Source organism: Heliconius melpomene, chromosome 11 (genome assembly GCF_056956725.1).
Source record: "Heliconius melpomene rosina isolate 202511_hmr_F chromosome 11, ASM5695672v1, whole genome shotgun sequence".
NCBI lineage: Eukaryota > Metazoa > Arthropoda > Insecta > Lepidoptera > Nymphalidae > Heliconius > Heliconius melpomene.
The window spans coordinates 9,811,997-9,837,048 of record NC_140399.1 but is presented as its reverse complement, the minus strand read 5'-3'; the positions used below and the strand labels follow the sequence as shown (position 1 = coordinate 9,837,048).

Below are 25,052 nucleotides of genomic sequence, written 5' to 3'. Positions count from 1 at the left end.
TTTTGAAAATATATTAGTCTAAATCCTATTTAAAATATTAGTGACAAATTAAAAGTATGCCAGCAGGTACAGAGACCTTTTGAACTGAAACGAAAGTTCATTACAAAACTGCACTAGAAGCAGCTAGTAGGTCAAATATTTGCATACTTAGAAACGCTACTTTGCAGTAAAAAAAAACTATAAAATTAGAGAAATGTTTAAGAGGCACATTGTTTTAAACTAGTAACCTTAGCTTACCGTTATAGGTTAACTGTCAGTATGTCAATTAACGAGGTTAAGCCTTAAAATTTACATAATGTTAAGTAGAAAAATGTATATCCGATTATAATGAAATATAAGTAAGACCTACAAATTTCTTCTATACTAATATAATAAAGCGGAAGAGTTTGTTTGTTTGTTTGTTTGTTTGTTTGTTTGTTTGTTTGAACGCTAAGATCTCTGGATCTACTGGATCGATTTACTTTGTTTTTGTTTTGTATGAAAGCTGCATTCTTCAGAAGTGCTATAGGCTATATAACATTACATTACACATATATACTAATATATTAAAATACTTTTTAATTTGACATGCAATTTATTCTGCCATGTTAACAACAACCGTCGTCGCTACGCGACCGCGTTCGTTACCGCGTCATTTTGATATTCATCCTTATGAAAATAAATATAATGGTCACTTTTAGCATTTCATCTAGATTGAAATTATATTTCTATAGAAATTATATTCTTATATTTCAAGCAGGCGTAGCCGCGTCCGGGTCCGCTAGTCTTATATAAAGTACTGTAAATTTTAATGTTGTTGAGGGATTTTTGTCTGTTTTTCGTATATAACAGGGCTTCTTAAACTTTTGTCATTCACGACCCCATTTATGATTGCGAGTTTCTTAACGACCCCCCATACAAATATAAAAGAAAAAGAAATTAATATTTTTTGATGATTTATTTATTAGGTAACAATATACATATACATAATACAGAATTCGTACAAACCATACAAAAACATACAAAAATCTAAAATTAAAAATTGCACAAAAAATTATAAAATTTTATTTATTATCCTATATCTTATAAAACAAAGTCGCTTTTCGTGTCTGTCTGAACTTTCTAACTCTTCTTCTTCTAAACCACCCTACGGATTTTTATGCGGTTTTCACCATTAGGTCGAGTATTTTTCAGGGAAGGTTTATATATAGTTTATTATTTGTACATTCTTATGTAAATTAACATAAATACGATAAATGTGTCTAAAGTCCTACCCGTTGAGACAATTTCGCGCATGCGCTGCTTTAATGGTAAGTACTACATGAAAAAAATGTACTGTAGTATTGTTCCTCTTAATATGATCTACAAAAAAGTCCGCGAGAGCATATTTTTATCTTTTAAGAATAACGTGTAGTGATCATATTTCTGTCTAAAAATAGTAATTTCAATATATTTTTTATTGTGAGGGATATTTTTCCATAATGGTATTAATCCTTATCCTTTAAAATACTTTATTAATTTTCTACGTTAAACGAAGATAAAATTTGCTTTTTAGACTATTTCGAAATTGCGAATAGTTTTAGAGAAAAACGCATTTAATTATTGACACATCACGCCGTTGACTCATCAGCTGTGCTGACTCAAGTTTTACTTATCCTTTTCTCTCAGCATATAAATAAGTATATTAGTTACGTTGGCCATTTAATGTAGATCAAAACTGTCCGCCCGCTATAGAGGTATAGCAACGAAGATTTAGATGCGTTTACACGTATTGGATAATTGGAGTTGAATGTATTATTTCAGCGCGATATATTTGGTTTCATATTTTTTATAGTAGTTATTAGGAGGTAGGCTTTTTTTTATAATTTCTTCCGTTTAAAAATAGTCATTTAACTATCTAAAAATAGTCATTTAAATATATTTTAATAAGTACTTGAAAAGATTAGTAGCACAGATTTAAAATTACGGTACCTACTAAAAAATCCTTGCCGAGTAAAACAATTGGAAAATACTTATTGAAACTACAAAAATGCGGGTTGCATTAGGGTTTAATTAATTTTCACATTATCTTAAGTGCTTTGCAAACATACATTATATGAATAATCCAGTAGTAAAAGCGGGCGAAGCCGCAAGGGGGTCGCTAGTACTATAATAAAAGTGGATTCTGACCGTCTTAATTCGCTCGAATATATTCAAGCAGTTGCGTGGTGAGTATTAAATTAAAATATAAGTAAGAAATTTAATGAGATGGATGCGCCTGTTTTTTATTGTATAACAAATCAAATCTTGGTGGAATGCAGTTTCAACTGCTGGACGTAAGACCTCTTCAACATCTCTCTTCAATCTCTCGCGACCCCAGAATTTTGCTACGCGACCCCTTTTGGGGTCGCGACCCATAGTTTAAGAAACCCTGGTATATAACAATATAAACAAGGGAAACTTAGTGATATGACATTCCGTTCTCCGTTGTCCGAACAAATTTGATACATCTTGTGTAGACTGTTGACTAGCGAAACTTAACACCGTAGTTTATCTTATCAAAGCCAAACACGAAAATAACATACAATTACGGCCCCGTAGTAAGCCTCGAGTGGAAATTGAACCCACAACCGTCAAATGACCAGACTAGTGCGCCATATTGGTCTTTATAATTAATCAATTGAAATTTACATCTATTAAAAATCCGGCTCGAAGGACCAAAACATATCTTTCTTGTAAAACGAGTTTCAAGAGAGCCTCAGTTAACTTTTCGAGCGGAAAATTATACGGACGTTTCGACGTGCAACAGTATTGGGCCACATATTCTATAGACTATGTATACAACTTACTCGTATGCAAATTTGCGTGAAACTGTGATGAAATAAGAAACATGGGTATCGCGTCTGATCTCTATTATACCTTTATACTAAAATATTTGCTATTCTTTGTTATTATAATATAGATGTTTTCTTAATGGTTTGTAGACTATAATGTTTTATTTAGGTCAAGACAAGAATTATGTTTTTTTAAAATATCGCTTGTATGTAGTGTAATATATTATCATTAGAAGAATTCTTTCTATTTATTTTTTGAGCTCCAACACTTAACATGCCTCAAGAATTTGGCGGAAAATGGGGAACGGAAGTGACACTAGGTTTCCGGGTTCCCTCTGTCTACTCTGCCACGTGCGCGAAATTTAATTTATTACTTTAAAAAGAAGCAATTACATCACCAATGCACCAAACTAGCGATAAGTTCAACACTTCTAAGTGTTCACAGCACCATTATCATAACAAAATACGTTGAAAGCCGTTTACACCCGCAGACAAAAGGAACCTATTACAATGCGGGTAACAAAAACAAAGATAAGAAGAACAGTGTTAAGTCTATCATATCTATGTTTGTAAAGAAGAATGTATAAATGGACGTAGAGCTAATTATGTTTAGGCGGTAAAGTATGTGATAATAATTTATCAGGGGGTAGGTGAAACGAGACTGGCTGCAGTGAAATAATCGCATAAGTCAATTAAAAAATATTATTATATTTATCTCAAGAATAATGTTTTTTTAAATAGGACTTCATTAAATAAATAAAATCATATTGGTTTTATTTAAATATGTAATTTTATTATACTTGAAATACTAAGTAAAGATGATAGTAATAATAGTACAAGTGGAGAATATCAACATCAAACTCCTTCAAAGATAACACTCTATCAGTGCCATTGGCGATATCCAGGCAATTTTTTATTGCAAACAATTGATAAGGTGTTATTGATATTTATATTACTGATAACGATTTATTGTTACTTGTAGGTACGCACGTATATCTAAATCCAATGAATGGGTAATTTACATTTAAAATCCATTTACGTTAATCTTATGCAAATTTTGTTTTTTAAGCTTATCTAACGCCTGCTCGCAAAAATGGAGAAGTGTGGCTATGAATGTGGATTCATTCATTTTGAAATAAGCAATCTCCTGTTTCTGATAAAACTGGAAAACGTTCGCTCTGCCTTGCGTCTTTCTACTCTCACAGCCTAACTAGTAAAATACTGGCTAAAGTAAACATCAATAATTGCCTGCATTAAACGTAGTTCTAATTATGTTTACTTCATATATTTATATTTTCTTTTTGTATTTTATTTTTCTTCCTGTAATTGCTTTTTATTATCTATCTATCTAAGATTCGAACTTGTGCCTATTGGGTTGTACTGTTCCATTCATATTCCACACCCCCAGATGTTCTTCTAATAATAATAGATACAGATTCCCTTTACTGTGTGCATTACTCAAGGACAGACGACATAGATTTATGAGTTTAGTGCTTGATAATTCATGCGTGTAGGTGTTTTATTCTAATTTATTGTATCAAGTGCAACGTAAATAACCCTTGTAAGTCTCACTTCTTGTAGCCTCAAATAAAACTACTTTTATTTTGCTGATACCACAACTAGTAAAGTTTTATTTAATTGTTAATTCTATTGAAAAAAGTTGGGTAGAATAAAACTAATCAGTATTTCCCGTTGCTGGCCGTTGTCAGTGATTCCTAAACCTACTTGTATGTCAATCGAAATAAGCGTTAGTAAAAATAATTATAATTTTCTTAAGATTAAATGTTTATCTTTATAAAAAAGTGCGGCGTATTATAATACTGATATTTCTTTTTTGAACTCAAAACTAACAATATCTTTAAGTACAGAAGGAACTTAACCCTTAAATTTGAGTACTTTACAATAGAAAGCTTACAATTACGAAAGCTTGAAACGATGAAAAATGATAAAGGTCTAACGTATAGGACAGATAAGAGACATATGATGAACAGTAATGGCTAAGGGTGATATCGCGGGGTCAACGATGAAAGTTGATAACTTTAACGAGATATCTCTATAAAATATCGAAAGGGCATCTGTAATTTCAACGTCTGAAAGTAAGTAAAAAAGTAATATTCAAACTTAAGAAGTTAGATCAAAGGAATACCTTCTCTATAACTAATAATATATTCAATTAATTCATTTCAATTAATTAATTTCAATAACCTAAATCCTAGGCTTAATCAAATTAAAATTATTTATTAGTAATAGACTTGTTAGAGCCATATGCGTTTTACAAACCGTACTAAAACAAAAATGATATTACAAAATTTCTCTAACCTGGTGAAACTGTATACAAAATCATCTTAGCATGAAAACCATGAGAAATGCTAGACAATAAAAAATAGTTACATACTATAATACGTACTTAAGCACGCCTGTACAAATTTCCAAAGAATGTCTCGAGATGCATTTTCTGATGTAACACTTGACAAGGCACGCTCCGAAAAGAATCGTGCATCGGCGCACGCGCAGATCAAGGACGATCACGCGGTGGAGAGAACGCGTCGTTACAATTGTGATGCTTATTAAATTAAGAACATGATTTTTAAGTTACCTATTACATTAATATTCGAGGCCGTCATGGCATTATGGGGCAGCGTCTGATTGTCAACGCGATGGTTTGGTATCCAGTTGGGGGAATATTTAAATTATCCTCCCTCTCAAAAGTTGGGTGGAAAGAATAGGTAGACAGTAACTTCTATCTACCCTGCTATGCTGGAATAACTATATTTAAATGAATGAGAGTTTAAAATAAAATATTAACTATTATGAAACTGTAGAGATGACGTAGATACAAACGTAAGTGTTTCGAGAGGTTTTATCAGAAACCCTGATAACCAATAGATCGATAGCTACGTGTACAACAAACCTGTATACTGTATACATTGTACCCATTAAATTCACGTTAACGTTTTAACCGCAGGCCGTCGCGGTGTGGTGTCAGTTAGCTATAAAATAAAAGGACCGTAAAAACACACTCCGATAAACAAGTGAAATGAATATGAGATCGTGACGAAACGGACTTGGGTGAACAATTGTCGGGTTAGGTTAACTATGGTGGGAAACATTTTCACAGGTAATCGTTCAATATTATTTATTTGTAATTTATATATTTTCTGAGAAAAGACAAATTTAGACAAAAAAGAAATTAAACTATATTGTATGGATATAGCATTATTTAAATAACACATCGTCAAAACGTTACTAAGAAGAAAAACGAAAGTTTAATACAATTATTTGCAATTTCACCGAATAAGCAATAGGAGAACTGAAATAACAATTGTTTATCAACCCACACGTGAAGTATTTAAACATTAGGAACTCATCAACTAACTGGAGAGAAGTTATTATCAACATTATTTAAATACATTTCTTAATTTAAAGGAGTCAGAAATAGGAGATCGAAACCTTTAAATAATCGAAATCCAAAATAAGCAAGTTTATATTTAAAAAACAATCTTAATAAATATTTTAAATAGAATATTTTAGTAACAATAAAATAAGAATACAATATTTAACAAACGAATCCAAACAAAACCAAGATATTTCTAGGTTAATGATAGCAAATTAGCATAGAGATGGCAATGTCAAAATCAATAAAGTTATATATAAATGTTATATTCGTGAAAGTGCAAAAGCATTTGATCGTCACGTGTGATAGTCGAGACTGCTAACAATGGCGACCTTGACTTGCTCGACGTTAAATACTACATCTGAGTTCTTGCAATAACTGAAGTAATAATGGATTTTTTTTTTATTTCCACACTGTGCCCTATAAGGAAACCTAGTGTTAAAACACTCCGTTTCTCCCGTACCGCCCAATTTTTGAGACATTGCGTATTTAGTGACGGAATTGAACGTCGTGGTTTTTGTTTTTGGAGACCAGAATGGGATGATCGTATATTTATTTTTTATTTTTATATTATTATTCAATGGTTTTTTTAAATGTTTATATATGTTTATAATTTTTGTTATTTGAACATAACTAGGCTGTCAAGATGCAATACCCATTAATGTAGAGCTTTTAAAGTATCGAAATCGTATGCAATTATTTTATAGTTTGTTATGTTTTATTATTCAAATGGGATGTGTAGGACTGATTTAGTTGGATGTGGATTATAAAATATATTTCTAGGTTTTCTAAGATGTCGGCGGCGTTGGGTTCCGCTAAAAGCGGAAAAGAAAAAAACATACAATTTTCCCACAAAAAAACAACAACAATTTACTTTATCACTACAATACGTTTAAAAATAACTAAACACATAAAATATTCCAAACAGATTCTACAATAAAAAGATGACTAAGCGAGCTGTCTCCATGTCTTTCTTGTCGATAAGCGAGTTAAAAAACGTGATGTCTACTTTACTATTTATTATTATATGTTAGTTTAGTAGCTTCATTAGTCATACGTTATAAGAACGTCAAATGTAATATCTCGTGAGAGATGTACTATATGTAAACAAAGACTTGTGATGTTGACAGTAATTTGTTTGTTGGCTAGTTATGTTTAATGTACTTAGGTTCACTATGTATCCCGTATACGAGAGGGAACCTATTGCTGAGATACTCAAATTCAAAAATTCTTCTTCAAATTTAATATTTCTTCAAACAATATAAAAACAATCGTATGTGTGTATGTCTTCCAAGTTACAAAAAGTGATTTTAATATAGACAGTGCGTCAAGAGGAAAATTCTATTCTATAATAGATAGGTAATATCATACCGGCGATAACGATATATCAGTAGCACATGCTTCAAAAGGTATCATATATTTCTTACTTTTTTAGTTAAATTATTAAAAAAGTAATTGAAATTTTAAGATATTTCAATGTAGCTATATTTTTAACATAATATTGAAGATATTGGCTGTTGCAATCCAAGTGTAAACCAACTGGCTGATATGACATGTAACTTTCTCTCGAATGCCTGAACTCTCCAAACCCGGACACGCACAAGTTTCTGCATTGTTTCAGTTAATATAATATAATATTGTTATTATCATATGAAATTGAAATGAATTGCAACTTGCATAACGGAATTAGTTTGTTTATTGTCAAACATTTTATCGTAATGTTAGAGCAGTTGGTTGTGTACGCGATGATTGTGGCTTCAAATTCCATTTAATTGGAGTATAAATCTATTTTATAAAGGAATACCGAACACGAGAAGGCCGAAGTTTTATTAAAATTAACATGTATGTTTATTATGTATATATTAATTTGTTGTTCAAGCTGTACCCTACATACAGCAGGATAGGCAGAGGGGGCCAACTATTAAGACACTACGCTCCCCATTTTCCGCCGAATTCTGGAGGCAATACGTGTTGATTGGCGTAATTCAACACTGCGCTTTACTTTAACACCAGAGCGAAGAAATGAAATATTAAATAATTAATTTCCTCGAGTGGAAATCGAACTCACAACCTACCACGTTTACGCCTGTGTGCCACGAATGGCGTCTTGTTTGTTTTTATTCTAAGACTTTAAAATCCAATTGCATATTAAACAACTAAACTAAACTAAAAAGTAGCATAATCCAGATAATTCTCTAGTATTTTAAAATTCATAAGCCGATTACATTTGCATACAACAAGTTCGTTAACAATTAAAATTGTGCACCCACACCTATACTACATTATATAAGTTAGTGGCCAGTTCTCGTTGCGCTCTACATTAGGACAAGTATAGCAGGATATAAAACTTTATATTCGTGTCAATTGTGTTTTAGTATATATTATAACATATATATGGATAATAAGTTCCGTTTCCTATGTAAACATATCATATAGATATACTTATAAATATATCTTTAATAACCCTGCTGTCGTACACTAATTGGGTAATGACAAGTTAAAAAAAATAGCAAGAAATTGTGAACGAAATGATCAATCACTATGTTTTACCACAAAAAACAAATAAAAGTAAAGATTTTTTGCCTTGAAAACCTTATTTTTTTCACGAATTTCGTTGCTAAATGTAGAAATGTTATCAGGATACCTTAACTATGTTAATCAGTGAAATTACTTAGCATATGAAATCTAAAAACATGTCATGCTGACAAGAATGCTATTATACCCAAAAAAAACTTACCCTTTCGCAAGGTGGCATAGCAGCATCTACTTCAGTATAAATGCAGAGAGTAGACTTCCTCGACAGCGAGTCGCTGGCGAGACTGCTGGAGCTCGAGCCCGTTGAGAACTTCATCTTCCACACCAGTCCTCAGATACTATATGATCAGGTAACCTCCAACTGCACTTCGCTGTGGTGTTGCCGGCACATCACACAAGTGTCAGTCACTCAATTTTTTAATCTACGTCTTCTACTGACTTCTTATTGAAACAATGGTGTCTCTACGCTGAATTGTTCTTTGAAGCACCAATCAAAATTTTCGATGGCTCGATTACCCTGAAACAATTAATTATTAGTTAATTAATTAATAGTGTTGAGGCCAGTCGTGGTGCAAGCGTGTGACGATGATAAGAGTGACAGGTTCTAGGTTCGATTCCCACTCGAGGAACTCACTAGAAATGTTTATTAATTTCATTTTCTCTCTCTGGTAGCGAAGCAAAGCGTGGCATTGAGTTCAGCAACTCAACACGCAATGTCTCCAGAATTTGGCGGAAAGAAGGGAATAGAAGTGTCTTAATGGGAACAGAGCATGTTAAAAGCAGGTTTTCATGTTCTCTCTGCCTACCCTGATACGTGAGAGATAGCCTTTAAAAGATGATGGGCTAAAGATAAATGATAATATATTAACCAACGTTTTGGCTGTCTGATCTCAAAATGTATGAAATATCAGTTGATTTATTGCTTTTTGTTTCTTAATGCATAAAGAAATCCCTTCGTTTCCTATAGTGACAACACAAACGCCTACAATAGAGACACAGATCGTGCTCGAAAATGGCGTTGAAAGTGTTGAAACGCACCAAGGACTTAGCAATTTAGATAAGCCGATCGACATACTGATAGACGGATCGAATCCATTAACAGTTGATAGATGAGCGATAGCGATAATGTATGCAATTTACTATACAGCCTGTAGTTTGATTTATATGTACCGCAGTTACTGTAATAGTCGAAAAGTTAAAGTTACGCAATGAGTGTAGTAAAAAATAACGACTTAATTCTATAGAGATGTTATGGATGATAAGGAAGTTAGTTTAAGATTATGTAAATAAAATTAAGATTTCCATTTTTTTACGTCTATGCATATGTGAAGATCTCTCATACTTATTTTATACTTATGTTTAATAAGTAGGTACGGTACGTATACAATACAAATAGATTTATTTCAGATTTTGATATAAATTTATACCATTTTATAGTACTAGCTATAAACGTTAAATTACTTTCACAAGCACAGAGATATGGATACTGACGACGAGCATGCGAAATTTTATTGAAATTGATTTTTTAAGTGTCGCTCGTAGAATTTTACTACAAGGACATTCAAAAATAATATGAAAGTTTTAAGAGCAAACTTATATAATTTATAATCTCATAATAAAACCAAAATTACTTTTTTAGATAACGTATGAAAAAATTACGTATTTGAACTCACGCCTTTTGGGAACCATCCTTACTCACTAAACCTTATAGTAAATAAATATTTAATAAATAACTATTTCTATAAACATAAGGTATGCGAACAAGTGAAATTAATTAATAAAACTGAATAAACACCATAATCGGTATAAATGTCCTTCAATTAACAAAGAAAAGGGTAACAAAGCATGTGAGAAAACAAGCAGTTGCAACAACTTTAATGAGAAACAAGCGGGTTATGATATTAACTGACAATAGTTAAACTACCCAAGTATATTGCAATTACTGTTTAAATGGTGAAATAGAAGCTATCGTGGCGTAGTGGTTCAACATTTGACTGCAAATACATAGATTGTGGGTTCTATCACCATTTGGGGTTACCAATTATTAACATTTCCCTGTTCTGGTAAAGCAAAGTGCACTCAAAACTACAGGTATTTTTACACTTTTTAAAATAAGTTAAACAGACAGTTATATAAACAAGTTAAAAGATAACGTTAACAAGTTCTATCACGTGTCAATTTTTGCGTACAATCTTAGTATAAAAGAGGAGAAAAGAGAAGAGTATCCAAAGTAACTAAAATTAAATAAAACTAGTATACCCTTACTTGATATAAAAATGACATCCATGTTTTTTCTCATCCATATATCTTGCTTATCCAACTTTAATTATTAAAGTCGAAAAACTTATTAACAAAACTTAACACCAACTCACAACAGTTATAGGCGTGACTGACTAAAATTAAATTTACCGTGTGTTTAAATATGATAATATCCCACTTTTCTTTCAGGAAAAGCAAACAAACACGCGAACGCACAGGAAGTGGTGCACTCTATGCGTACATATAAGTACATATATATATAACACTTTGACCGACTGTCAGTCATGTTTCAATGCTTTTAGATTACGTGAACAGGATATTAAATTTACATCTACTTTCAAATGAGAATTCTTTATAGAGTTAAATGGCGAGAACAAGTAGCTCGATCTTACTTCGCACGGATGCTATGTCGATTAATAAAATTTCTACAAATGAAGATTTTTTTATTAATTTATTGGCTTATTACGTGGAAAAGTGGAACAGCTGTAATAGGTAATATTCCCTGTTCCGCGGCGTTGAACTCCGCCACACAATCGCAATAAATCGAAAATTGAGAGAAAAGTGGAAGTTTTTCTTTTAGCTTCACGCTTCTCGCACATAGCAAGGTAGAGAGAACCCGGGAACCTAGCATTATGTAGCGTAAACGTAAGTTAAATGTAGCCACATCTTTATCATCGCATCTCTTTAAACCGCAATCAATCAGCTGGAACGACACGCAAGTCGCACAATACTCAATTAACGGCGTTGAAACACGCGAACGAACCGATGAATTTCGTTAACGGTTTATAATATTGTCCTATTAAAAATATATATTTTTTTTATCAGCTTCACGCTGTATCCCGCAAATAGCAAAGTCGGCAGAGGGAAGCTAGTGTTATGAAGCCCTAGCCCTTATGAACCCTTGTGCCCTTCCGCCACGACGGCCGGCCGGTAAAAATGAATTTAAAATCAACTATTTTCATAGAATAAAGAGGCTTGCTTATATAATTATTTAAAGAAATTTATAACAATTTACATATTTATTTTAGCTTTAGCGTAAGCAGAGGAAATCTATATATAGTTAAGACACTCGGTTACACTTTCCACTTAATTATCATCAATACATTTATCTAATTACCAAAGCGAGAAAATGAAAATAGAAACTCTCCGAATGAAAATCGAACCCATAACCCGTCGAGCTTAGTCATAAACTGTACCGCTGTAAATTTTCATTTTATTAAATAAAATCTTAAAATGAAGTAAACGATCATTGCTAAAAATAGAAACCACGTCACTATTGATAACACCTGCATAATCTTTAAGGTAAACTATTAAAAGCACGTGTGCAGCAATTAGAGCATAGCTGCATTCATGAAAAAACTTTAAATTAATATTTTAAGCCATTTAGATTTTTTTAATTGCATCTATTTATATGTTTATTTAGATTACCAGCACAAATTTAAATTTATATAAATAAGACTATTATAGAATATCTAACATTTTTAAATTACTTAAAGTAATAATAACAATATACATATATGTAATAGATAATTATAACGCATGTAAGTTTTATTATCGTTGAATTTCAAAGAATGATTTTCGTAGTATCAGTTTTATAGTGTTTTTTAAAGCAAAATATAAATAAGTAATAAGTATTTCTTATATAAGACACTAAAGTAGTATCATTATATCGAATCCTATGATTTCAAATACAATAAAAGATTTATAAATATTTAGAGTTCAACGACCATCTCGCCGTTGAGATTAAGAGTGAGACAAAAAATTCACACACTTCCGCGATATCTAATTTTCGGCTATAATCTTTAATAGCTTTCGATATCTGGTTGGTTTCAGAACTAATGCGACTATATCTTGTTTACGGAGAGCTCAAATTTTGAATGAAATCAATTGGAATTTAATTTCACAGTAATTTATGTTCTTTACCGAGATGCTTAAAGATTTTTTGATTGTAAACGTGACATTTAAATTATTTTCATTCACCAATTCTATAGACAAAACGGGACGTTGAGTCCTGTTGAGTCCCTCAGCATACAATATCTCTATAATTGGGGAACAGGGTTACGCTGTCTACCCTGCTAAGTGACAAAACTCTCTGGATTATCTTCATATTTTTTATTCTCAATAATAATATTTTTTAATTGTGTCAAAAATATATTTTTTTATTACGAAATCGTACACTACGTTTTTATTTTCGATACATGTCATTGGTCAAGTTGTTACGTGTTAAGTCAACATTCCAAACTCGTTGCTGCGCACTTACAATAAACCGAACTCTTAAAATGCGATAACTTTTTAATACTAGTCATTCTGCTGGATAATTCTTTTATTTATTTTTCTTTGTTGTAATAACCTCTCTATAGTAACGAGGCAGAGCGCGGCGTTAAGTTCCGCCACTCAATACGCTTCGAGAATTCGGCAGAAAGTTGCGAACGGAAATGTCTCAATGTTAACAGAGTGTTTAAATACTGGGTTGCCAGGTTTTCTCTGCCTATTTTGTTTTGTGCAGGATACACCGTACAAAAAAAAGGAAAAATTAACTTTGTTAGCAAAACATTGTCAGGTACTATTTACAAAGCAATTGTAGCTCCTTGTGTGGTCTAAGATAAAGATCTTTTCTAAGATGAAAAAAATTGCAAAGGCTGACATATACGACGATCCTTGTCACTGATGTATCGTCGTAAGATAAGAAAGGTACAAGCAAGCTATTTAAGGTTTAAATAGAAAACCTTATTTTGTATAGACGATTATAAATGTCAAGTAAAATCGATAATAGTAATTAAATTAGTTGTTCTGTTCTGTTATCTATTTCTATAACATGATATTTAATTAGTTTATTGTATGCTTTAAGGTCAATGAAATCCTTGATTGGGTTATATGTTTTTTGTTTTTTTTCAGCTTCTAGCTGTATCTCGAGCATATAGCACAATAGGCAGAGGTGATCCTAGTGTTAAGACACTCCGTCCCCCAATTTCCGCTAAATTTCGGAGGCATTGCGTGTTGAGTTGTGACACTCACCACGGTTTGCCATTGTACCAAAGCGCAAGCGAGAGCAAAATAATATCATTAATATTAATTCATTCTTCCAAGTGCCAATCGAACTCACAACCTTCACGTTTGCAGACACAAGTTTGTTCGCCTGCGTCACAACGACCTCTGGGCCATATGGTGTTTGTTATAAAATTAAAACCCATTGTTTGACCGCCTTGACTACTTAAATGGTCTGGTCACGATTCAGCCTTTATAGCGTCAACTTCAAAATTTATCTTATTGTAAATACGGCATAAAATGAGTTCACGGGTTAATACGTAACGGATTAAGCTTTTGGTTTATTTTTTTTTTTATTAAACTTAACAATGTTGCCATTCCAAGAACACTTCCTTGTTTATGTTTGTATTTTAATAATATAAGAACGAAGATATATTTTTTTTTTATAAAAAAAACCACAAAAAAAAGAACTTGCAAATTAATATCATCATGTGTAATATAAATATATTTACATATTTACACATTTTTTTATATAAATTAAACATTATAATTAAACTAGTACGGCAAAAGAAAAAGTATTTGATTGAAACCAGTTTCGGTCTGGTCGGGTCTACCTGTTAACATTCCGTACATTTTTAGACCTTTTTGTGTACAGATTCTCAACATCAGACTACTATTTGTCTAAAGAAATAGTCGAAAAACTAGCAGATCCTGTTGTTACGGAAACTACAGGATTCCTTTTTAAGAACACTATGGGTGGCTAGAATTTTTTTTTTTAATAAAATATATTTACTTGAAACCAGGCGTAGCTGTGTCATATGCACAGGTTCAATTCCCATTCGAAACAATTAAATATTTGATGTTTTTACTAGCCGAGGTTAAACGTTGCGTTGGGTTCCGCCACTCAACAATCAATGCCTGCAGAATTCGCCGGAAAGTGGGGAGCGGTAGTATCTTAAAGGAAACGCATTGTCTTAACGATAGGTTCCCAGATTGCTTCTGCCTATCCTATTATGAGCGGGATACAGCGTGAAATAATAAAAAAAAAAACTACCTACTTAATTTAATATTTTAGATGTTTAATATTAAAGTTCAACAGTCAGTACGGGAGAATAAATTACATATTATCATTTTACCGGATTGACAAGATAAAACACGACGTAGAGTTCTGCCACTCTACATTTATGATATCCCGTATTCAGATAAAAAGTGAAGAATAGAGTGTTTGAACACTGATTTTTCTAACCTAAGATACATAAAAAATAACTTTTTATTTTAATGCTATATAATAAACTTTAGTTCTTTCCTGCATTCGAAGATTTTGTTTCACAGTCACGCATAATTAACTGAATCGAACACGAGTGTGTGAGAACTTGTAATGATACTTTTTTCCTGTCAAACGTTACACCTTACGGGTTATTTAACACCGGCCAAGCAACATTATTTAAAAAAAAATATAAGAAATCGTAAATATTTTTAAAGTGTTATTTATACACAAAAATAAGCAAAGAAACATTATTAAGAAACGTATAAAAATTTATACTTAGCGAGATTCGAACCTGGGCCTCTTGTAATCCAGACAACTCTTGCAGCCTCTTGGAACCAAATATCTTAAATATACGAAGACATAAAATGCGTCTAATATTTAACTTTTTAGACTACCTATATAAAATCTAGAATTTTCTATTCTCATAGTGTAGACATAGCAAAGCAAAGCTTTCCTATTCGGCCAGCTATGCACCCATTATCCTTACTTATAAGCCAACCGGATATCCATATCTGTAGAAACGGGTCACACGCTATACCCGTTTGGTGAGCCATGGTGTTACGGTCAGCAATAAAAATTGCCACACGTAAATGTGAATTTTACTGTTATTTCTATTAAAAATCACTATTACCTATTAATTTATTCAAATTTAAATTGATTATAACGTTATATAAAATATAAAATATATTGGTATTTTTTTTAATATTTCATTTTTGTAAATCACGCAGCTTCAAACACAGCAGGGAAGGCAAAGGGAACCTAGTGTTAAGACACTCCGCTCTACACTTTTCGCCGAATTCTGGAGGCATTGCATGTTGAATGGCGAAACTTAACAATGTTTTTTGCTACGACACCGTAGGGAAGTAATGAAAATATACATTTAAATAAATATTTTATTTCCTCGAGTGGGGAACCCACAACCAGTCGATTTTATAGCCACGACTGGCTACGACTTAACTATAAATTTAAAAAAAAAACGTAATTTAAATTTATTTCGTTACCAATTCCACTGTGTTACAACGAACTCCACGACCATTTAATTACTGGGCTAGTTTTTACACTATCCACGTAAGGTCTGGATAGGCGCCGAGTTGAATAATTCACATTAAAACCGGACCAGCAATTAATCCAGATAGATATAAAGACCACCTGTTTTTGCCCATAGAACTGGAGCTTCTATATTAAATAAGTCCTCATAAAAGACAGCCATCTTTTTTTAAAGTTAATGTAATAGTTTCATTTAAGATGGCGCAATACAATTATAATAGCAAATTTCGTTGCGATTAAGTGAAAAACATAATAAAAAAAGTTGGGTAAACAGTTAATAATTACGTCAGACAAACGTACATACATGTATTTTGTAATAGTGACGTAAAACAACGTATAAACGTCACGTGGACAATTAACCAAATATTTGCTTTGATTGTTGTTAATTCTACGTTAGAACACCATTGAGTTCGTTGAAGTCGTTGATCGCATAAGGTAGTTTTCCTATTTGGTCTAACAAACGTTTTAACTGAATTTAAAAAAGGAGGTTTTCAGTTTGACCTCTATGTACATAATTATGTGATATTCTAGGAAATGGATAAAATTTGAGGATGATCTATTTAACCTTCTAAAGGCTAGTGGTAAATTTCGTTTGTCCACAAATTTCTCCGAAACTAAAAGTTGTATCGAAATGATTTTACCTTCATAATTCTACTTAGAGAAGAGTCGAAGTTTCATCAAAACGGACATAGCCTTCTGCTCCAGTTTCTTCGGACCTTAGGCCATATTGTTAAAACTTAGACAACTTAACGAGTAATATGGAACATTCTTTGCAAATATCTTAGACGACAGTCGATTAGTCATATAACAATTACAATTTACAATATTTCTATCGTAGGAAATCACCACAAATAGTGTTAAGTTTAAAAGTTGACATGGTTAAAAGGTTACGTAGGATTTATCACTATTTCTTACTAGTATATACGAAAGAGGTTTTAAACGACGAGTGTTTTAATTAATAATAATATAAAAAAGCACGTCAATTTGTTAATAAAATGGTTAGATTTGCATATAATAAGGTACTTTTGGACTAGAAAACTAACTAGTTCTATGTAAGTGATATTTTGAGAGAAAAAAATCTTAAATTATAATTTATTATTATCAAAATATTGTTTACAGAATGTACGTACAAACAGACAATACAAATTAGATAAGTGCTCTAGTTACGACGTGGGCGGGCCAAGGACTATTATATACATATAATTTATTTCGGCTTGCGCCAAAGCCAATATAGGAGTCGGCCACGTTCACCAGGTGAACAGGTTTCACAGATATATTACGATTCTGTTGCCAACTGTACAACTTTTTGTGAACTTTTATGTTTTTTTCTTGTTTTTTTGTTATTTTACTATAGAACACCTTAAAGTGCGACATGTAGTGGGTTCGATTCTTACTCGAGGAAGTGAAATATTGAGCACATATTTCCATACCAGCGAAAATAAATTAAAATTAATATTTCATTAACTCAAGTGGGGATCGCTCTGGCCTCACTCATTTTACTAAATGAATATTTATTTAAAAGGTCAGAGTGTCGTGACACTAATACAACTATAGAGTGTTCTAAATTATTTGCCTCAAAGGGACCACAAAGCTAATTCAAGGCGAATACCATTTCGTGAACTAATGTGGAATAGATTTATCTCTTTCGCAATTAACGTGGTCGTGATCGATTGGACCGTGGTAGGAAGGTTTTTGTGACCCAAATCTGTTTACATGTGTTAATACAGTATTGGAACCGCTGTGGTGCAGTGGAACAGTATGTGTATACGTGAAGGTTGGGAGTTAGATTCCTGATCAGAGGAATTATTTAGTTTCATTTTCTCGCTTTGGTAGGTAATATATTAAATCGTGAAGTTGAGTTTTCCACTCAATAGGCAATGTCTGGGAAATTGGGTGGTGCTTGGGGAAAGTTGTCTTAATATTGGTTCCCTCTGTCTACATATCCTGGGATATACGGAGTACTACGTAAATATTTATGTATTGCGTGTTCAGTGGCGCAACTTAACACCGCGTTTGGCCTCGACACCAGAGCGAAGAAATCAAAATATTAAATATTTCATCTGCTCAAGCGGGTATCGAACCTACAACCTATCGCGTTTACAGTCGAACGTTGTGCAACTACGCCACGACTGGCGTCATTTACTTTGATTCTTTCTATTAATTCTTAAGAATTTCTTAACAATTTTGTACATTGCAATTGTTTTGAGTTCTACTTTAATACATTAGTAGCTGTATTTATATATATATATTTTTTAATTTTATTAAACTCATAAAAACTTTATTATTTAAGTACATAGTAAAAAATTTTACAATATATTTTTTGTAGTGACGAAACAATGCTATCAAAATTTTATGTTATCGACACGTTACAAATAAGTAGAGTAAAATGCTTGAAAGTACTGTATTGATATAATGGTTATCTATATTAATAAAGTTTCTTTTCAGGTAAAAACATTTTTTAACTTCACGCTGTATCCCGCACATTGCAGAAGGAACCTGGCTAACTAGTGTTAAGACATTCCATTCCTATTAAGACGCTTCCGTTTTCCAACTGCCACCAAATTTAAAAACCCATTTTAAATATCTCATTTCCTCAAATTGGAATCGAACCACCACACTCTATCGCCTTTACAGTCGCACGTATATTCCTCTACGATAAGACTGGCCTAAGGTAATAAAATATAAAATATCGAAAAACATGTCTAAACGAATATAACGTTACTCCAGCCTTCCCACTATCGATAGGTACACGAAAAAAAACATTGCTTAATACAATGTATGGAGTCGATACAGATCTACAGATCGAAGAATTTGTTATTTTAATAGGCCCATTCGTAGATAAATGTGGTCGTGGTCGTGTAAGTGTCATTATGATTTATGGTAGACTATATATGTAAACAAATATTACATAGATATATTTGACGCCCGTGGTGCATTTGGATAATGTTTTATTGTGAGTTTTTATTGGAAGTATATATAGACTAGCGGCCCGCTCGCGGCTTCGCCTGCGTGAACTACGTTATTATTAATTTCTGTCTCCTTCAGTACCTACGTCCTATAAGTGACGTCCATGCAAAATTTGAGACTCTAGCATTTGTAGTAACGAAGTTTCATACAAACTTTCAACCCCAAAAACAACTCCTTAGAAGTCGAATGCTGCAAATTCCCGTCTTAGCGAGCACCTACGTCCTATAAGTAACTCCTATGCAAAATTTCAGATTCCTAGCACATGTAGTTTCTGAGATTTCGTGATGAGTGAGTGACCTTTCGATTTTATATATATAGATAAAGATAATATATTGTAACTTGTATTATATGTAATGCTTATTTAATTATTTATTTTACATTAAATATATCGGCGTTTAATTCTGCCACTCAACCCTCAATGGCTCTAGAGTTCGTCAGAAAGGGGAACGGATTTGTATTAATGGGAAATGGGAACGGAGTGTCTTAACACAAGGTTCTCAAATTCTCTATGCTGTTTGTTGGATAAAGCGTGAAGCTAAAAAAAATATTAAAATATGGTTTTAATAAAAAAACACTATTTTATACTATTTGACTTAAAAGTATAAATTATACTGTATGCAATCTGGATAAAAGAAATGATTGCTCGTACGACCTATTATATACGTATACGTACGAGCTATAAATAATATTCTCAAAAACGTCATTTTCACCTTGTTTTAACTATTTAAACATCTATTAAACACTATTTAATTATCTACGTCACATAAAATATCAGCTGTTCAAATAAAAATACTGTATATATTTTAAAACAATACAAATTGTCTTTGCATTCGGAAATACCACTCGCTTAATGATATGGTAAAATGTGTACAAGCATGAAGCAAATATTTTAGAAGAATGCATTATAATAATATAGGTAAATTTTGTCGTTGGGTAAACCCCGCAGTATTTACCACCCTTAGACAGAGGGTCGCCAAATAAAAGGCGATATGAATGTTCAAAAAAAAAGGTTAGCAAGATTTAAAAAAAAAAATCTAAGGAAATTCTTTTGTCCGCTTAAGCTTAAATAAAATAAATAGTAATATTAGGTATAAAAAACAGTAATTAAGAATTTCTGTAGTTTTAAAATAATATTACACAACTATTTCTACAAACCTAAAGTTTAAATTTAATCTCTAATATTTAACGTTTTTACGACGGTATTATATTATAGGTTATCGCTGAAAGGAATTTGATAGCGTGAAGTTATAAAAAAATATTTACAACGAGCAGCCAGTGTGCTGCACTGGCAGCTCCAAAGTTTAAGAATTAATGCGAATGAATAAGGCATTGTAATTATAAAATGCAATTATCTTCAAATTAAATTATAGCAAGCAATAAACATGACAGTTTACAAAAAAGTAATGATAATTATTAATGTTTCATTATCAAGAGAGAGAGAGAGAGAAAAATATTACAGCAAGCGTCTGATTACACGAACTATAGAAGTTTTTTTACCTTCACGCTGTATCCCGCTCATAACAGGGTAGGCAGAGGGAACCTGGAAATCTAGTGTTAAGATACTCCGTTTACATTAAGACTTTCGTTCGCTACTTTCCGTCGAATTCTGCGTGTTGGGGGTGGCGGAACTCTACGCCGCGCATTGAAAATTATAGAAATTGTGGAATATAGTGTAGATTTTTTTTCCTTTGTATTTACAAAGACATAATAAATTAAGTAGCGAAACACTGCGCTGCCCCAGCCTACAAACAACTTAATACAAATTTTCAATTTTTTTTTAAATAAAAATTACGATCAAACCCAAATCTATCGCGCATAAAACCAGCTCTTTAACACTGTACCATCATGTAGAAAATGATGTTTTATTTAATAATTAATATTATTCGAACCAAGCCACCAAGAAATAGAGCCGCGTCCATGAACAAAATATTTCCGTTTGTAATACAAAACCGCAGGATTGTTCTATATTACAATTGAAAATGAAATGCACCCCAGGATGCATTAATAAGGTTTTCTCATTAGTAGGTACGTGTGACAGATGACTTGGTAGTGTTTATAGAAATGCATTTTTTATTTGAATAGATTTTAATGATTATTGTTTAAATAGCATTTAAATATTGTCAAATAAAATGATTTTTTCCTTATTTTATCAGAAACTTCATATTTCAACTTTATGTTATTAATTACTGAGTATGCACCGTTCTAAAGCGTATTTAAATCAGTTTCAATAATTCATTCCCTCGAGTGGAGATCGAACCCACAACCGTTACGTTTCAGTCATAAACTTGTGCGCCAGGACGGACTCATAATATAATTTTAAATAATTTAAAATTTATAAAAAATATTTAAAAATATATTAACATTTGCAATAACATTAACATGCTAAGCTTACTTTCTTTAAATTATTATAATTTTTAATCTTTTCAAGGTTCATAAATAGCCAAGAACTATACTTATAGTTTCCGGTATAGATAACCAATGTGATGATGAGCCCCGATTTGACATCTTCAAAAACAATACAAATTCACAGGTTCCTTTTTCACAATCTTTTACAACCTGTGGTTTAAATTTTAAACACTTTTGTAGTGCTAAAATGTAAGATTGTTATCATTAATTAGTGACGTACCGTCTTACCTACGTAAAGCAGTGTCTACATATAGTTTTTATTTGTATTTCTTTTCAACTAAGTTCCATAATATTATAATTTTAAAAACTTTATGTTAGATATTCTGTGTAGGTACTATTTAATTTTTTTTATTTAATATTAATTATATAATGTATATAAAAAACATTGTTTTTAGATAACTTAATTTCAGATTTATCTCTGAAATAAAATTATCAGCACTCAAAACACAGAACTGCGTCGCTTTCTACCTTAACCGATGTACGAAGCAGAAACATGGCGTTGATATATGATGAATATTTTCACGCATGAAAAATAACGTGCACGAAGAAGGAAAATCTACATACTAATAGATGTGAGTCATGTCTAAGAAATTTTGTATATATATATGTAACACTAGCGACGCGCTCGCGGCTTCGCCCGCTTATACTACACAATTATTTATTTACTAATGTGAACTACTTGCGTGTTCTAAAAAAAACAAACAAAAATTTTAAAGACAATACCTAGTACATTGAAATCTGTTAACCCGTTTTGGAGGTAAGCGTGCACAAACTAATAGACACTAATAAAAAAAAACATTGTGTTGGCAGTTTTATCTTAACACTAAATTCCCTCTGCCTACCCTCTTATCTACCATGTGGGTACATTGTAGGTACATTCTACAGACAGCGTTTAACACAATTTTATCCTATATCTTATAAAACAAAGTCGCTTTTCGTGTTTGTCTGAACTTTCTAACTCTTCTTCTTCTAAACCACCCAACGGATTTTTATGCGGTTTTCACCATTAGGTCGAGTATTTCTCAGGGAAGGTTTATATATAGTTTATTATTTGTACATTCTTATGTAAATTAACATAAATACGATAAATGTGTATAAAGGGTAGGAACCCGTTGAGACACTTTCGCGCATGCCCTGCTTTAATTGTAAGTACTACGTGAAAATAATGTACTGGAGTTTTGTTCCTCTTAATAAGACCTACAAAAAAGTCCGCGATGGCATATTTTTATCTTTTAAGAATAACGTGTAGTGATCATATTTCTGTCTAAAAATAGTAATTTCAATATATTTTTTATTCTGAGGGATATTTTTCCATAATAGTATTAATATTTATCCTTTAAAATACTTTATTAATTTTCTACGTTAAACGAAGATAAAATTTGCTTTTTATACTATTTCGAAATTGCGAATAGTATTAGAGAAAAACGCATTTAATTGTTGACACATCCCGCCGTTGACACATCAGCTGTGCCGACTCAAGTTTTACTTATCCCTTTCTCTCAGCATATAAATAAGGTCATTACTTACATTTAATGTAGATCAAAACTGTCTTTTCTGTTTTTCATTTTAATAAGTACTTTAGAAGATGTTACAATATCAAAACATCCTTGCTGCGAAACGCGCCCCGCGACGTTTTGCTTATACAAGCGCGTCATGAGCAGTCATCGGTGGTTCAGTGGTAGAATGCTCGCCTGCCACGCGGGTGGCCCGGGTTCGATTCCCGGCCCATGCATTCTATTTAATTTTCCTCACAGGCAGCCACGTAGTGCTTGCTTTTCATCAGGGACAGAATACCCTCTTCAGCATTAACCACAAGCTCGAAAAAAAAAACCCGCCTGATTACAGGCACAGCAACGAAGATTTAGATGCGTTTGCACGTATTGGATAATTGGAGTTGAATGTATTATTTCAGCGCGATATATTTGGTTTCATATTTTTTGTAGTAGTTATTAGTAGGTAGGTCATTTAACTATCTAAAAATAGTCATTTAAAAATATTTTAATAAGTACTTGAAAAGATTAGTAGCACAGATTTAAAATTACGGTACCTACTAAAAAATCCTTGCTGTGTAAAACAATTGGAAAATCTTATTGAAACTACGAAAATACATACATTATATGAATAATCCAGTAGTAAAAGCGGGCGAAGCCGCAAGGGGGTCGCTAGTTATATATATAAAGATAAGATGATACTCGTAGCATAACAAGTAGATACCTGCTAAATCAATAGCTGACATAGTTGTTATTATGTTTAGACAAATCGCCTTCAATTATTCTTTTGAGTTAAACCCAGTGAAGACGTCATCTCAAACAATTGAGTTACAATAGAAGAAATTCTATATATTTCTTGCCTTAAAATTAATGGTTACATACATAGAATTTTTAAATTTTTTTGTACGTGACCCAGAGATAAATCACTCCATTTTCCTTCCTTAACTTTGATAAATTAAAAAAAACCTTTTTAACCTACATTTTTTTTAATAAGGTTCCTGGTTTAGTACTTTACACATCGACTGAAGAGTAGGAACCTAAAAAAGCTATAATATATAGAATATTTTTTAAAATATTTCTGTTCGAAGCAGTGGTGGATTTCTAGTACCTGTATAACTTTTTGATTTCAGAACAGGTTTTTATATCTTGTTTCCTTTGTCCTTGGGTTTACTTGAATGGTAATGGTTATTTTATGATTTTATAGACCATCTAATACATACAATGACGAGCGGTGGATTCAAATCCTGTCCCAAGGTCTTTTTGTGATGAATATTAATTTTCCCCGATCTTTCTTATACTCGTCAAACAACTTTTTACGATTTCTTCTATTATTTTCAATAATTGTTGATCATTATCTTACTTGTTTTTGCAAGGTAATTGCAATTTTACTTGTATATTTTTCAACAGGTCAGTGGAATGTTAAAATTCATATAGCTTTTCGAAAATTTCAAACCCACTTTTACCTTATCTTAATCTGAGACACCTAATTATGTAGTCTGAAGACTTAATTATGACCGAGTCCGCTTATTATTTATGCGGCCGCAATACATTTCATCAATAAGCAGGGGCACAAAGGATAGCGGTAAATGCGATAGTTATGGGTTCGATTCTCACCCGATATCAAACTATTTAATATTTTTAAACGGTTTTATTTAGCTCACCCCGTTTTTAATTCTTGACTTTGATAACAAGGCAAAGAGCGGTGAAGGGTTCCGTCACTCAACAGGCAAGGGAACAGGCATGCTTAAGTACTAGGTTCCCTCTTAAATATAGGATACAACGTGATTAAAAAAATATATAAATGTCTGTCTCTATATGATTTTAATATAGCAAAAAAAAATGAACATGTTAATACATGACTCAGTCCCGTTTATATGTATTCATGAATACAGGTAATTTGCGGCAGTTAG

At 32.1% G+C, this 25,052-nt stretch overlaps 1 protein-coding gene across 2 annotated transcripts in view; it reads right to left on the bottom strand.

The window, feature by feature from the left end:
* The window catches only part of LOC146534818 (uncharacterized), a 50,064-nt gene that overhangs the window by 21,147 nt on the left and 3,865 nt on the right, over nucleotides 1-25,052 (bottom strand). Inside the window, exons 1-2 of one of the 2 annotated variants that reach the window (XM_085192714.1) lie at nucleotides 10,987-11,097; nucleotides 8,924-9,238 (exon numbers count right to left, since the gene is read on the bottom strand). In XM_085192714.1, the coding sequence (XP_085048840.1) occupies nucleotides 8,924-9,037 (114 nt within the window). In that variant the 5' untranslated portion in view covers nucleotides 9,038-9,238; nucleotides 10,987-11,097. Of the gene's footprint in view, nucleotides 1-8,923; nucleotides 9,239-10,986; nucleotides 11,098-25,052 lie in introns of those variants that run through there. The other variant, XM_085192713.1, reaches the window with a different exon arrangement.